Here is a 16,731-nt window from a genome sequence, read left to right as displayed (position 1 = left end):
AAAGATTCTGTACTCTTAAAATTTCACCTTTAAATGTACTCCATTTCTCTTCCACATCTTTCCCATAAAACAAAATGTCCCAATTTACTCCTTTTAAATCCTTTCGCATCTCCTCAAAGTTAGCCTTTCTCCAATCAAAAATCTCAACCCTAGGTCCAGTTCTGCCCCTCTCCATAATTATATTGAAACTAATGGTATTGTGATCACTGGTCCCGAACTGTTCCCCAACGCATACCTCTGCCACCTGACCCATCTCATTTCCTAACAGGAGGTCCAGCACCGCCCCTTCTCTAGTGGGTACTTCTATGTAAATGTTATGGATAAATTATGTGGGAAGCGAGAGTGTTTCTGTACCAATAGCAATAACGACCCATGCTACGGCCATGTCATGGTAATTTTCAGTCCTTCACAGAAAACATGCTTGCAACAATCTGTAGTGTGCATGGTTAAGCATATATGTTACCATGGTCCAGGATTTATTGACACAGGTTGATCATACGCTGAATGATCCAACCACATTTTTGTTTGGAACTGGAAAGAACCAATAGAAATTGCATTAATTGCAATATGTAAAAAGAGTTGAGATACTGTATTATAATTTTGCTGCATGTCATTGTGATATATATCATGTCTTGATTGGTGAATATGTATAGTTTGTGACTTTATTTGAAGCAAAAATAATATGTGAATGCCTCATTGAGCATAATTCCGACTGGTAATTACCACTTCTTCCGAGCACATTATCGCACGCGTCATGCAAACCCTCTTAAATGACCACCTAAACTGTCATTTGGCAACCTAAAAAGCTGCCAAGGTTCCCCAGCTGGCAACAGGGAAAAAAGGTTAAGTGAGAGCCCTGCAGTATGAATGTGGATTTCTCTAATTTCAAGTAACTCCTGCATTACCTCTTCCTGGCCTCTAGTTCCCTCCCTAATCACACCTCTATCTTTCAGTCTGAAGAAGGATTCTGACGCAAAACTTCACCCATTCTTTTTCTCCAGAGATGCTGCCTGACCCACTGAGTTACTCAAGCATTTTGTGTCTATCTTTGGTATAAACAAGCAAAATATTGGATTTTCAGAAAGCCTTCACTGCATCCCCATGTGTGAGGTTGGTACAGTTTTAGTCTCTTTACCCAAGAAAGGATGTACCTACCATAAAGGGGATGCAGCAAAGTATACATTTCAGTTTAAGAGTCCAGGTCTTTCCAAATCAAAAAGCACATGTGCATGAAAGCCACAGGACAAGCAGTGACTTCAATAAGCACACAACCAACACAAGACTGAACAACATTCTACAACATACACAAGACTCAAAAGTCTGATGTAAATCTTATACCCCCACCCACATGTCTTTGCATTTATTCTGAATTCCACACCCAACACCATGCCACACCCAACATCAAATTCTCTCCTCGCCTCAGTAATCATTCATGGGCCTTGTGCATTAGTTTAATTTAGTTGAGAGAAACAGCATGGAAACAGGCCCTTTGGCCAACCGGGTCCGCGCCGTCCAGCAATCCCCACATATTAACCCTATCCTACACACACTAGGACAATTTTTACAATTCTATCCTACACGCTAGTAACAATTTACAGAAACCAATTAACTGACAAATCTGCACATTTTTGGAATGTGGGAAGAACCCAGGGAAAATCCATGTGTACAGACAGCACTCAAAGTCAGCATCCAGCCCCGAGTCTCTGGTACGACAAGGCAGCAGCTCTATCGCTGTGCCACTGTGCTGCCCTAAATTGTAGAATGGTGTAGCCTGGAGGCCTTAGACTAAACTGGCCCAGGATCATCTATGGTAACTAATCAATGTAAATCTAAATGAAGTTTTGAAGCTACTGTTCAATACAATCTATAATGATTTTAATGCTGTAGGAACCTGTAAACATATCTTAAGAATCTGCCAGAGCAAGGGATTTGGAACAAATCAGAAAATAACCATTCACTGAAAACCTCAGAAGTAGCAAATTTCTAAAAACATTACGCCTTATTTTTTTCATCCTTTTTAGTGGTAAATACATTGCCAAAAATTAACCTGTTACACTAGGCACTTTGGGTCTCCATCTTAATCGAGTTATCATTATTCAAGTGGAAGATAATTGAGGATGTCAATGTCAATTTCATTTTCACACGTTCAATTTCCTGTATCTGTCCAGATTTTAAGAATTCCTGCCACATCACAAGGTCCGCATTATCTTCCTGATACTCAAATTTTTGCAGCAGAATGGAGCTCTACATTCATTTAACTTATAAAAGATCAATGTCTAGTTGGACAAATATTGTTTTCACACTTGACAAGCCTTCCAATTAACTAAGTATGTTCTTTGCCAAAAATGACGCTGCCAACATATGATGTGGGCTTCTTGTCTGGTGCTGATCCTCTCAATGCCTTGATTACCTAAATTTTGTATTTGTGTATTTAAAATCTGAAAAAGATACTTTACGGAAGAGGGATTTCAGGTTTAGATACACCAATTTTATTATTTTTTTCTTATAGGAACATTTCTGATCTGCAAAGATGTAAAATTTGAAAAGTTTGGGTTGTGTGTGATGGCATTATTTCCCTGAGGATATGAAGTGGTAATTACATGTTTTGGAACAAGAGATGTACATTGACCTGTGAGAGTCCAGATTCAGGTCACATCTGTAAATCAACTTGTGCTGTTCATATCCTTGATCATAATTATTCAAATTCCTTGATTAATTACACCTTGCTTAAACAATAATAATCTTTGTGCCAAATACACTTTTCTCAGAGCAGCTTCACTCAGCAGAGTTAAACATTCATCAAGATGTTGATTCCATTGGACTTTCGCTTAAGATACAAAGTGAGAGCAAATTATATATAAATGAAAAGTGTCTTGAAAGCTATTTAAACCTGTCTTTCATTTTCTGGCAACTTGTAGGTGGATTTTGTTATTATTGCAATCAGATCCGGTGATTGACTTGGCCACTCAAGAATTTACCATTTTTAGCTTTGAAAAACTCCTTTGTTGCTTTAGCACAGGGGCCGGCAACCCGGTTCTGCCTAGGGGCCGGGTTCCAGGTTAGATTGGAGGACCACATCTATTGCCATAGTTAATAAACTTTGACATATTTATATATTTAAGAAATATTATGTCCACTGAACATAGGAGTTAGTTTGTGACACTGGAATTGAAACAACCCTCAAGAATCTTAAGATCAACTTCGCGTTTATTGTACAAAAAAAACAATTTAATTTATCACAACCATTTAACACAATTTAACATCAGGATCGACTACAGTGGAATCAACGTTGCAAAAACAACGATTTAACAACAACCAACCCAATTTAGCATTAACATCCATTACAGTGGAATCAACATTCCTCACTGTGACGACAGCCCGATGTTCAGACCCTCGTCGGGATGATTGAAACTGGCATCGGAATGGATTGCAACACAAGAAACATTTCCCCCTATTCCCCGCCCCCTCCCCCGCATAAAACATACGAAGAAACATCAAAACATACCCTTAACACACTCAAAACAACACACACACACTAACCACCCCCTTGATATGAGGGGGGAGGGGGGAGGGAGAGGGGGAGAGAGAGAGGGAGAGAGGGAGGAGGAGAGAGAGGGAGGAGAGAGAGAGGGAGAGAGGGAGAGAGGGAGTGAGAGAGGAGAGAGAGGGAGAGGGAGAGAGAGAGAGAGAGAGAGGGAGAGAGGGACAGATAAGACAGAAACAGAGACAGGGAGATGGAAGGAGAGAGCGAGACAGGCAGAGAGAGAGAGGCAGAGAGAGGGGGGGAGGGCAGAGAGAGGGAGGGAGGGCAGCAGGGAGAGAGAGGAGGGGGAGGGCAGAGAGAGAGAGGGAGGGAGGGCAGAGAGAGAGAGGGAGGGAGGGCAGAGAGAGAGAGAGAGAGGAGAGGGCAGAGAGAGGGGGGGCGGGAGAGAGAGGACAGAGAGAGAGGCTAGAGAGAGAGGGGGAGGGAGGGAGGGAGAGAGAGAGGAGGGAGGGGAAGGGAGAGAGAGAGGGGGAGGGAGAGAGAGGGAGAGGGCAAGAGAGAGCGCGGGGTGGCTGGCGAACGGGCGGGCCCGACTTGCTCGTTCTCTCTATGTCTTTTGGAGCGGGGGGGGGGGGGGGATAAGGAGATCATGCAGAGTCTTGAACAACGGGAGGAGGAAGGAAAGGTCGGGGGGGGTGATGTCACTCGCAGCGCGAGGAAGAAGGGCACGCAGGCCCAATGTAACGTCATCAGCGAAAGACAGTGGTTTTTAAATACAAAATGTTGTCAGATTTTTCAACATTTTCAGTAATAAAGTAGCCTTTATTGTCATTCAGACCTTGCGGTCTGAACGAAATGTTGTTGCCTTGCAGTCCTACATGTAGTAAAAATGCCAAAAACACAATAAACACAAATTAACATCCACCACAGTGAGTTCACCAAGCCCCTCCTCACTGTGATGGAAGGCAAAAGTCTTAAGTCTTTGTCTCTTCCCTTTTTATTCTCTCTCTGCGCCGAGGCGATCCAGGCTTCGGATGTTGTGACCCGTGTGGGCGATGGTAAGTAATGTCAGTCCCGCGGCTGAATCTGAGCTCTGCGAACGGGCTGGTTTAACTCCGCGGCCCGGGGTGGTCGAAGCTGCGGCCCTCCAGTCCAGCCGACGCACCTGTTGTTGCAGGAGCTCCGGAAAAACAGGTCACCAACCTGTTACCTGCGAGCTCCCGATGATGTCGTCCACTGGGCCTGCGGCCGATCCTCCGAGGTCGGGTCGCCTATGCCGCCGGAACACTGCCCCAGCTCCGACGTTGGGTCGCCGCTGCCGGAACGCCGCCCCAGCTCCGAGGTCGGTTCGTCACTGCCGCTGCCCCAGCTCCGAGGCCAGGGTCGTCACTGCCGCTGCCCCAGCTCCGAGGCCGGGACGTCACTGCCGCTGCCCCAGCTCCAAGGCCGGGTCACCGCTGCCGCTGCCCCAGCACCAAGGCAGGGTCGCCGCTGCCTCAGCTCCGAGGCCGGGTCGCCGCTGCCGCTGCCGCTGCCCCAGCTCCAACGTCGGGTGGCCGCTGCCACTGCCTCAGCTCCAAGGCCGGGTCGCCGCTGCCGCTGCCTTAGCTCCGAGGCGGGTGGCCGCTGCCGCTGCCCCAGCTCCGAAGGTCGGGTAGCCGCTGCCGCTGCCCAAGCTCCGAGGCCGGGTCACCGCTGCCGCCGCCAGCTCCGAGGCCGGGTCGCCGCTGCCGCCACCCAAGCTCCATGGCCTGGTCGCCGCTGCACCAGCTCCGCTCCAAGGCCGGGTCGCCGCTGCCCCAGCTCCGAGGCCGGTTCGCCGCTGCCGCTGCCACAGCTCCGAGGCTAGGTCACCGCTACCGCAGTTCCGAGGTCGGGTCGCCGCTGTACCAGCTCCGAGGTCGGATCGCCGCTGTACCAGCTCCGAGGTCGGATCGCCGCTGCCGTCGGAACACCACAGCTCCAGAGTTGGACCGCTGCCGCTGGAACGCTGTCCCAGCTCCGAGGCCGCCAGCAAATTATTTATTATTATTATTAGGCCTTGGCACAGGCGGAGACGGGGGATACGACAAGAGAAGTCGCATCCTCCCGAAGGAAGAGACCAAAAACATGTTTCTCCCCTCCATCCACACACACAACCTAATAAACCAAAAATTAACTAAAACAGGACAAAAGAACAACAAAAAAAAAGAAAAAAAACAGATGGACTGCAGGCGAGCCGCAGCTGCTAAGGCAGCGCCGCCATCTTGAAATAACTCGAGAAATAAAGCATGACATTTTCAGATAAGGAGATTCCGGACTCCACGAGAAATGTCTCTACCGGAATATGTAAATTTTTTACCGTTAGTACGTCGTTTTTTCGAGAAGATGTGATTATACACAAACACATACACACAAATAAATACACATCCAAGATCAGACTTTTAAGTATATAGATAGATACCATCTTAGTTCCACATCAAAAATTGTAGCCCATCCCTCTTACATCACTCACCTCAGCTTACCTACTCTTGAAGACCCTATCAATGGTTGCATTATCTCCTGATTTGTCAATTTCTACACCATACCCTAACTCGTTCCATGTGCTGTTCATCCACAAGTCCTGTCAATCCCTTCACCTATATACACTGGCTACTGATATGACAATTTTAATATTCTATTTACGTTCAAATCCCCCCTTTTTTACCCCTTTCGTTGACGTATTCTTTTCATCTTTTAAAATCCCCCAAATCATATACCTAAGCAAGATTCTGTCATTGAAACAAAGTCAGTGAATAGCAAATTTTCAGCAGCTGCAGCAACATTCCCGCACTCAACATCAATAAATACCATGTGAGTGAAATGATTTTAAAAACGAATGGCTAAATTGGTTCAAAGTAGAAAACACAATTTGTCTATGGAAATATCAAGACGTATTATTTGTTGAATCTCGGCAGGCCTGAATTCACATTTCGAGACAATTACAGCATCAAATTAAAAATAAACTGTACAACGAGGGCATTCGATCCAATTTGTGATCCCAGCTACAAAGACAGATGTATACAGCAATTTGTTCTTCCCCCGCACAATTAAAGCATGGAATAATCTCCACCCAACTATAGTTACCCAACCAGATGCAACTACATTTTTTTTTTAAATATTTTATTTTATTAGAAGTACAGTCATATGGCACAAAAGTGCCTAATATATATTTTCATAATACATTTTATGTACAACTTCTTTTTTTTTTTGTTACATTAAAAAAAGATTAGAATAAGAAAAATAAGTTAGATAGTAAAGGATAGAAAGATGTGAAATATATAGTGTGTAAAGAAAGAAAACGAGTAAATAATAATAATAATAATAATCTTATTTATATAGCACATTTTTAGTCAACTTGCATTGACCCCAAAGTGCTTCACATAATTACATTACATTTACACACAGGCAAAGGTGGGTGAAGTGTCTTGCCCCAAGGACACAACGACAGTATGCAATCCAAGCGGGATTCGAACCGGCTACCTTCCGGTCGCCAGCCGAACACTTAGCCCATTGCGACATCTGTCGTCCCCAAATGAAGAAAGTTAAGAGAGAAAATAGAGAAAAGTAAATAAAATAAAAAAGAAAAGGAGATCATTATTTATAATCTTGACCAACCCTCGTCCAGTCCTGAAACAGTTATTTTTTACAATTGTGTTGCACCATATGATTCCAAAAAAACGACGAATGGAGACCAACTCGTTATGAATTGGTCTGATTTATCAATTAGGAGGAATCACATTTCCTCAAGATGAGCGGTGTCCAACATACTTGAAATCCACATTTTAAGCGTTGGTATTGATGTACCGTTCCAAAATTTAAGTATTCATTTTTTTGCTATTATTAAACCATAGTTAAGGAATAGATTTTGAGATGTGTTCAATTTATTCCCATCTTCCATTACACCAAATATAATCATTTCAGTGTTAGGTTCCAGATGCAACTACATTTAAAGTTGCTCTTTCTTCCCAATAACCCTTTCTGGCTTAATCCCTCCCTTCACCACCTCCAGTTTAAATTCAATTTGGAATATTTTGGAGGACCAAGTAACCAAGAAACCAAGAACCCCACGCCTAAAAAAGACGAAGAACGGCGGGGGGGGGGAATAGCGACACTAGTGTACTCGAACCGATCCCACACAAGATGAACGAGCTGGTTGAGCTATTTGGGGTCTGCAACACTTACTTCTTTCTGGGAGCCTCAGCGCCGTGTTTACTAAAGATCTTACAGCGGAGATCTCTGGTGTTTACTAACCGGCGTCGCTCGGATACGCGTCGCGAGCGTCAGCACGAGCGACTCGGACCAACGGGCGGAGTGAAGGGAGAGAGCGCGAGAGACAGACAGACAGACAGAGAGAATATTTGCTGTAATATAAGCAACACGACGAATACAGCAGCAAAGACGCTCCTCTGGTATCTTTGTACAGCAGAGTCAAATATTAATGGTGCATTAGGTAACAATTGTGCAAGCCCGCTGGTCGATTTGCGACATGAGGGTTGTTTCTCTTCCCTCTGTCCGGAGTGAGATCTTTGGGAAGGAGGAGCTGACTTTCTGGCGGTGGAGGCTGGTTTAAATCCGCGCGCGAGAGCGGCCCGGGAGCAACGGCGGGCAGCGCGAGATCGCCGGGACTGGGACTGGAGCTGGTGCTGGAGCTGGGCGGGAGAGAGCCTCGCATATTCATTCCAAACACGGCGGCAACTTGTCCATTTGCGTTATAACTGCAAAGGTAACGTGCCTAGGAATTTACTATTTCTGACTTTAAATGTATATTTTGCTTTCTTTTTTAAAACGCTGTCTCACTGAATCATGAAAGTTTAATTACAGTTGAAGGGGACTAATGCCACGGTCCCAGTCGTCACAAGTTAACTATAGCCAGGGAAGTGGCTGTGGTACTCGGTTTCTACTTATAATGTGCTCTTTCTCGGCCGTCCTTTCGTTCTCAATGAAAGAAACATGAAAAACTCGGCGGGGCGAGCAGCATCTGCGGGCGAAGTGTTGTATGGTTTCGATGCGAAGAATCCAGCTTTCCTTCGAACCCACAGATGCTGCTGTTTCACCCACTGCGTCAGACTTTATGTATCATAGACTCGTACAACACGAGAACAGGCCCTTCGCTCCAACTCGTGCATGCTAACCAAGATGCCCCATCTAACATTCTCAATTGGAAAAAGAAGGATTTGAAGGTGAGACTAAGACAGGGCAAGGATGACTACAGGAGGGAGTTGAAACTTCAGCAGAACAACATAATGGATTTGTGGAGCAGTTTGAAGACCAATTACATGCTACAAGATGACCAGTGGCCTGGGGAAGGACTGGGTCAACAAACTAAACTTTTTTAAAACAGATTTGATAGAGAGGCCTCTGCCCACCCTCCCCACAGACTCCCCTCAATCCCCCGGCCCACTTCCTCTGCCCTTTCTTTGTCACACCTGACTAACAAGACTGAACAGGTGAGAAAAGAGCTGAGAAGACTCCGGCAAGGCAAAGCCATTGGTCCCGATGGTGTCAGCCCTAGGGTACTCGATGCGTGTGCCAGTCAGTTGTGCGGCGTACTCCAGCATATCTTCAGCTTGAGCCTGGAGAGTGTTCCTGTGATGTGGAATACATCCTGCCTGGTTCCTGTACCAGGCAGGATGTCTGGTGTATCTCTGAGTGGTGAATCTCTGGAACTCGTTGCCACAGAGGGTAGTTGAGGCCAGTTCATTGGCTATATTTAAGAGGGAGTTAGATGTGGCCCCTGTGGCTAAGGGGATCAGGGAGTATGGAGAGAAGGCAGGTACGGGATACTGAGTTGGATGATCAGCCATGATCATATTGAATGGCGGTGCAGGCTCGAAGGGCCGAATGGCCTACTCCTGCACCTAATTTCTATGTTTCTACCAAAGAGGATGTGTCCCAGCTCCTACAGGGACCAAAGACTGGTGGCGCTGACCTGACACATCATGAAGTCCCTGGAGAGGCTGGTGCTCACTCACCTGCAGCCCTTGGTTAAACCCTATCTGGACTTCCCCTGCAGTTCACTTACCAAACAAAGGTGGGGGTTGAGGATGCCATCATCCACCTGCTCCATTGTTCCTCCTATGCACACCTGGGTAAGCTGGGAAGCACTGAGAGTCATGTTTTTTTTTACTTCTCCAGTGCTTTTACACCACCTGGCCTGCACTGCTAGGGAGCAAACTGCCGAATATGCGGGTGGATGTTCCATTGGTGATCTGGATCACAAACTACCCAACTGGACGACCACAACATGTCAGGCTACAGAACTGTGTCTCTGTCATGGAAGTGAACAACACAGGGGCCCTACAGGGGACGGTCCTCTCTCCCTTCCTGTTCACCATCTACACCTCGGACTTCAGATACAGCTCGGACTAATGCCACCTGCAGAAATGTTCGGATGACTCTGTGGGCTGCATCAATGAGGAGGGAAGCTGAATACAGGGATGTAGTCAATGGCTTTGTTGAGTGGTGTAGGCTGAATCACCTGCTCAACACTGACATGGTTAAGGAGTTAGTGGTGGACTTTTAGGAGGAGAGGAATACCCCAGTCTCCATCAAGGGTGTGGATGTGCAGTTTACAATGGAGTACAAGTACCTTGCAGTTTCCCTGGACAGTAAACTGGACTGGTCCGAGAATGCTGAGTCACTGTATAAGAAGGGACAAAGCTGTCTGTACTTTCTGAGGAGGCTCCGCTCTTTCAACATCTGCAGTAAAATGCTGCAGCTGTTCTCTCAATCGGTGGTGGCCAGTGCCAGCTTCACTGTCGCGTGCTGGGATAGCAGGGCGAAGGCTGCATGGATGCCAACAGATTTAACAAGCTCATCAGAAAGGCTGGCTTCATCCTGGGGGTGGAGTTGGATTCACTGGATCTGGTCTTGGAGGGGAGGATGCTCCTCAAACTGTGGAGCATCTTGGACAATACAGTTCACCCCCTCCATGACACACTGGTCAAACTGAGGAGGCTGGGTGAGTGGGCAAACTTGGTGGATAGCCTGGGTGAGTTGGCAAATGCATAGTAGATGCAGTATAATGTGGATTAATGTGAGGTTATCCACTTTGGTGGCAAAACCAGGAAAGTAGACTATTATCTGAATGGTGGCCGATTAGGAAAAGTGGAGATGCAACGAGACCTGGGTGTCATGGTACACCAGTCATTGAAAGTAGGCATGCAGGTGCAGCAGGCAGTGAAGAAAGCGAATGGTACATTAGCATTCATAGCAAAAGGATTTGAGTATAGGAGCAGGGAGGTTCTACTGCAGTTGTACAGGGTCTTGGTGAGACCACACACTGGAGTATTGCGTACAGTTTTGGTCTCCTAATCTGAGGAAAGACATTCTTGCCATAGTGGGAGTACAGAGACGGTTCACCAGACTGATTCCTGGGATGTCAGGACTTTCTTATGAAGAAAGACTGGATAGACTTGGCTTCTACTCGCTAGAATTTAGAAGATTGAGGGGGGGTCTTATAGAAACTTACAAAATTCTTAAGGGGGTGGGCAGGCTAGATGCAGGAAGATTGTTCCCGATGTTGGGGAAGTCCAGAACAAGGGGTCACAGTTTAAGGATAAGGGGGAAATCTTTTAGGACCGAGATGAGAAAAACATTTTTCACACAGAGAGTGGTGAATCTCTGGAATTCACTGGCACAGAAGGTAGTTGAGGCCAGTTCATTGGCTATATTTAAGAGGGAGTTAGATGTGGCCCTTGTGGCTAAAGGGATCAGGGGGAATGGAGAGAAGGCAGGTACAGGATACTGAGTTGGATGATCAGCCATGATCATATTGAATGGCGGTGCAGGCTCGAAAGACCGAATGGCCTACTCCTGCACCTATTTTCTATATTTCTAGGAGCATATTCCACTCGTCATTTTAATTTCATGTATCTTGTTGTGTTTTATGACTTGGCAGACCAATTTCCCTCCTGGGATAAATAAAGTTTTATCGTATCGTATCATAAACTAGTCTCATTTATCCGTGTTTGGCCCATACCTCTCTAATTCTTTACTATCCATATACACAAAACCGGTAGGGGCGCTGTCCTGTACGGCTGCCTGTCCTGCAGTTGTCAGTTTTCTTCACTTATTTTTTATTATTTTTAGTAAAGTGTGTAGTCGGGGGGTCTAATCTTTTTATGTGTGGGTGGTGGTGGGGAAACTGCTTTTCAAGTCCCTACCTGGTCGGTGAGGCTGCCTTCCTCCGAGCAGCACCTTCGACCTGTCCTCGCGGCCTACCAGCGGGTCTTGGAGCGACGTTTTCTGAGGGGACCTGGCCAGAACCTCGGCTTTTGCGGCGGCGCAGAGCTGGGTCGCGGAGCGGGCGATGCCTTGCCTGCGTCGCCGCGCTGGAACTCCAGTATGCTGGGACCGCCGATAAAAACATCGTGGAGCCATGGTTCTGTGGAGCGGTCAGCTGCGGCGCTGAACTTTACATCTCGGAGCCTGGGATCTTTCGCCGAGATCGCCAGTGAGTGAAGCTTCGTTCAGCGCGGTCTGTTGGCCTGGAGGCCGTGGTCTCCGGTAAGAGGGCGGCCGTTCCTGGCACCCCAAGCCGCTGAGGGTTCTACCGACGCCGGAGTACCATCACCTGGCGAGAACGGCCGGGAACATCGGGCCCCGTAACGGCGACTGTTGAGGCCTCAATAGGCCTGACTCTGGGTGGACAAGATGATGGGGACTGGACTTTGTGCCTTCCCCCACAGTGGGAATATCTGTGGGGGGATGTTTTATGTTTTAATGTTAAACTTCTTGAATGCTATGTTGTATTTGTATTAGTGTGCTGCAAGGACATCTGAATTTCCCCTGAATAAGGGGATTAATAAAGTAATAATCTAATCTAATCTAATATACCTGTCCAAATGTTGTTATTGTACCTGCTTCAACTACTTCCTCTGACAGCTCGCTCCATAGACCAACCACTCTGTGCAACATCATTGCCCCTCACGTTCCTATTAAATCTTTCTGCTCCTATCTTAAACCAATGTCCCCTAGTTTTTGAGTCCCCTACCCTGGGGAAAGCTCACTAGCATCTTAAAAATACTATCGTAATGTTTCAACTTCTGAACTGGGTTCCCTGAATGATTAAGGCCAGTGTTTCAAAAAGCAGACTTCACCACCCCATCTATCCGCTTTGCCCCTTTCACGGAACAATGTATTTTTAGTCTGAGATCCTCTGGCCTACAACACTCATCAGACCCCTACTGTTCAATGTGAGGGGGCTGAATCAGCACACTGTTGCAGCTCCAATTCATCGAGTTAATCTAGTTTATTTTTTAACAAAATATACCTGGTGGGCATTTTGACTATCAAGAAGTATTCAATTATTGGTAAATAAAAGATGCAAAATACTTTTGAATGCATTCGTAGGAAGTGGCATGTGTTAATATGAGCTGTACATGTAGCTCTCTAAGATCAACCCGTTTAGCAAAGGTCTTTGCGCTATAATACAAATGGAATCTGCTCAGTTTAAGGCACAATTGAGATGGGAGTTACTGCTGAAAACATGCTTCTTCTTCCTTATCCAATAAGAGAGGAGGTTGATGAATTGTGTACTTCCATTTCTTCAATAAGAACGTTTGTTTGCCAATTATGAATGTGATCTTGTGCACTATAATTTTTGTCTTTTACAGATGGCTGGACTGGTTCAGAAACCTATAATACAGTTGACTGGATTCAAACACCCTGAAAAAGACACACTTATCAAATTACTTGTTCAACTTGACTGCGTTTATTTTCATGAACATGTAAGTCTCAATTAATAAACAAATTAGATTTTATTGACCTGCTGAAAAATCCAATGTGTCCATCTTCCTCTAGATTTGGGCTTTTTTTTTTAACTTTCCACAATTTATATTTCTTCCTCATAGCGTCTTTCCTCTCTCTGTGCCCATCTCTACATCCAATAAAATTCAGTGAAATTCTTCCTATGTTGCAAAACATACTTGGCGAATAAAATCTGATTCTGATCAAATATAGATCATTTTCTAACACCCACTCTGCCTTACCACACCTCCACTTTAGCTCTCTGATGTCTCTTTCCAAACCCTTCCATTATTCTTTACCTCCCCCCCCCCATCATAATAGACAATAGGTGCAGGAGTAGGCCATTTGGTCCTTTGAGCCAGCACTGTCATTCAATGTGATCAAAGGCTATTCATCCCCAATCAGTACCCCGTTCCTGCCTTCTCCCCATATCCCCTGACTCCACTATCTTTAAGAGCCCTATCTAGCTCTCTTGCAAGTATCCAGAGAACCGGCCTCCACCGCCCTCTGAGGCAGAGAATTCCACAGACTCACAACTCTCTGTGAGAAAAAGTGTTTCCTCGTCTCCGTTCGAAATGGCTTACCCCTTATTCTTAAACTGTGGCCCCTGGTTCTGGACTCCCCCATCATCGGGAACATGTTTCCTGCCTCTAGCATGTCCACACCCTTAACAATCTTATATGTTTCAATAAGATACCCTCTCATCCTTCTAAACTCCAGAGTGTACAAGCCCAGCCGCTCCATTCTCGCAGCCTACGACAGTCCCGGCATCCTGGGAATTAACCTTGTAAACCTACGCTGCACTCCCTCAATAGCAAGAATGTCCTTTCTCAAATTAGGGGACGCTGATTCCTCAAATCAGCTGCCTGCTGTACCTGCATGCTTACTTTCATAGACTGATGAACAAGACCCCCAGATCCCTTTTCCCAACTTGATGCCATTTAGATAATAACCTGCCTTCCTGTTTTTGATACCAAAGTGGATAACCTCACATTTATCCACATTAAATGTCACCTGCCATGCATCTGCCCACTCCCCCAACCTGTCCAAGATACCCTGCATTCTCATAGCATCCTCTTCACAGTTCACACTGCCATTCAGCTTTGTGTCATCTGCAAATTTGCTAATGTTACTTTGAATCCCTTCATCCAAATCATTGATGTATATTGTAAATAGCTGCAGTCCCAGCACCGAGCCTTGCAGTACCCCACTAGCCACTGGCTGCCATTCTGAAAGGGACCCGCTAATCCCTACTCTTTGTTTGCTGTCTGCCAACAGATTTTCTATCCATGTGAGCACTCTACCCCCAATACCATGTGCCCTAATTTTGCCCACTAATCTCCTATGTTGGACCTTATCAAATGCTTTCTGGAAGTCCAGGTACACTACATCCACTGGCTCTCCCTTGTCCATTTTCCTAGCTACATCCTCAAAAAAATTCCAGAAGATTAGCCAAGCATGATTTCTTCTTCATAAATCCATGCTGACTCTGACCGATCGTGTTACTGCTATCCAAATGTACGGCTATTTCATCTTTTATAATTGACTCCAGCATCTCCACCACCGATGTCAGGCTAACTGGTCTATAATTCCCTGTTTTTCCCCACCTTTCTTAATAAGTGGAATAACATTAGCTACCCTCCAATCCACAGGAACTGATCCTGAATCTTTTGAGCATTGGAAAATGATCACCAATACGTCCACAATTTCTAGAGACACTTACTTAAGTACCCTGGGATGCAGACCATCAGGCCCTGGGGATTTATCAGCCTTCAGTCCAATCAACACCTTTCCTGCCTAATGTGGATTTCCTTCTGTTCCTCCGTCACACCAGATCCTCTGGCCACTACTATATCAGGAAGATTGTTTGTGTCCTCCTTAGTGAAGATGGATCCAAAGTACCTGTTCAACTCCGCTCAGTATCAAACGGAGGCTGGGCGATCGTTCCGCCGAAAAGCTCCGCTCTGTCCGCAATAACCAACCTGACCTCCCGGTGACTCAGCACTTCAACTTCCCCTCCCACTCCGTATCCGACCTCGCTGTCCTGGGTCTCCTCCATGGCCAGAGCGAGCAACACCGGAAATTGGAGGAACAGCGCCTCATATTCCGCTTGGGGAGTCTGCATCCTGGGGGCATGAACATTGAATTCTCCCAATTTTGTTAGCCCTTGCTGTCTCCTCCCCTTCCTCAGCCCTCGGGCTGTTCTCCTCCCATCCCTCAGCCTTCGGGCTCCTCCTCCTTTTTCCTTTCTTCTACCTGCCCCCCCCCCCCCCCCCCATCAGTCTGAAGAAGGGTTTTGGCCCGAAACGTTGCCTATTTCCTTCGCTCCATAGATGCTGCTGCACCCGCTGAGTTTCTCCAGCATTTTTGTGTACCTACCTGTTCAACTCATCTGCCATTTCCTTGTTTCCCATAATAAATTCACCTTTTTATTGTCTTCAAGGGTCCAAATTTGGTCTTAACTAATTCTTTCCTCTTCACATACCTAAAGAAGCTTTTACTATCCTCCTTTATATTCTTGGCTAACTTACCTTCATACCTCATCTTTTCTCCCCGTATTGTCTTGTTAGTTATCTTCTGTTGCTCTTTAAACATTACCCAATCCTCTTGCTTCCCGCTCATCTTTGCTACGTTGTACTTCTCTTTTATTTTTATATTGTCCCTGACGTCCCATGTCAGCCACGGTCGCCCCTTACTCCCTTTGGAATCTTTCTTCCTCCTAGGAATGAACTGATCCCGCACCTATTGTATTATTCCTATAAATACCTGCCATTGTTGTTCCACCGTCATCCGTGCTAGGGTATCTTTCCTGTCAACTTTGGACAGCTCCTCCCTCATGGCCCCATAGTCCCCTTTATTCAACTGTAACACTGACACCTCTGATCTCCCCTTCCCCCTCTCCAATTGTAGATTAAACCTGACCATATTATGGTCACTACCTCCTAATGGCTCATTAACCTCAAGTTCCTTTATCAAGGAGGCGGAGAGAGGAGGGAGGCAGGGAGGAGGAGGAGATGGAGGAGAGAGGGGGAGGAGGAAGTGTGGAGATGGGGGAAGAGATTGGGGAGGAGAAGGGAGAGCACGGGGGATGGGGAGAGAGGGATAGGGGGGGGGGGGGAGGGGGTGTGAGAGGTGGTGGGGGTGGGGAAGGGGAGAGAGGGGGGATGGGGGAGTGGGAGAGAGGAAGGGTGGGGGAAGGGAGAGAATGGTGGGGAGAGGAGGAGGGAGGGGGAGAGGAGAAGGAAGGAGGGAGAGAGGAGGAGTTAGGGAGTAGAGAGGAGGAGGGGGTGCGAGGCGGAGGGAGAGAGAGGGAAGAGGAGGGAGGAGGAGAGGAGGGGGGAGGGAGAGAGGGGGAGGGAGGGGGGAGGGGAGGGGGGGAGAGAGGGGAGGGGGGAGGGGGAGAGGGGGAGGGGAGAGAGAGAGAGGGGGGGAGGAGAGGGGAAGGAGAATAAGGGAGGGGAGGGGAGGGAGAGGGA

The 16,731-nt window shown here is 46.7% G+C and overlaps 2 protein-coding genes across 3 annotated transcripts in view; one reads left to right on the top strand and one right to left on the bottom strand.

The window, feature by feature from the left end:
* kiaa0825 (KIAA0825 ortholog) overlaps window positions 1–7,826 on the bottom strand; it is a 311,756-nt gene extending 303,930 nt beyond the window's left edge. For both annotated transcript variants that reach the window (XM_055633331.1, XM_055633332.1), the window contains exon 1: window positions 7,688–7,826. The gene's annotated coding sequence lies outside the window, so the exon portion shown is untranslated. The remainder of the gene's footprint in view (window positions 1–7,687) is intronic.
* A 14-nt stretch (window positions 7,827–7,840) lies between these two features.
* slf1 (SMC5-SMC6 complex localization factor 1) overlaps window positions 7,841–16,731 on the top strand; it is a 69,641-nt gene continuing 60,750 nt past the window's right edge. Inside the window, exons 1-2 of the mRNA XM_055633334.1 lie at window positions 7,841–8,228; window positions 13,123–13,236. Coding sequence (XP_055489309.1) covers window positions 13,123–13,236 — 114 coding nt within the window. The 5' untranslated portion in view covers window positions 7,841–8,228. The remainder of the gene's footprint in view (window positions 8,229–13,122; window positions 13,237–16,731) is intronic.

Source organism: Leucoraja erinacea, chromosome 3, assembly GCF_028641065.1.
Source record: "Leucoraja erinacea ecotype New England chromosome 3, Leri_hhj_1, whole genome shotgun sequence".
NCBI lineage: Eukaryota > Metazoa > Chordata > Chondrichthyes > Rajiformes > Rajidae > Leucoraja > Leucoraja erinaceus.
Note: the sequence above shows the minus strand (reverse complement) of the source record. Positions and strands in the feature narration are given on the sequence as shown.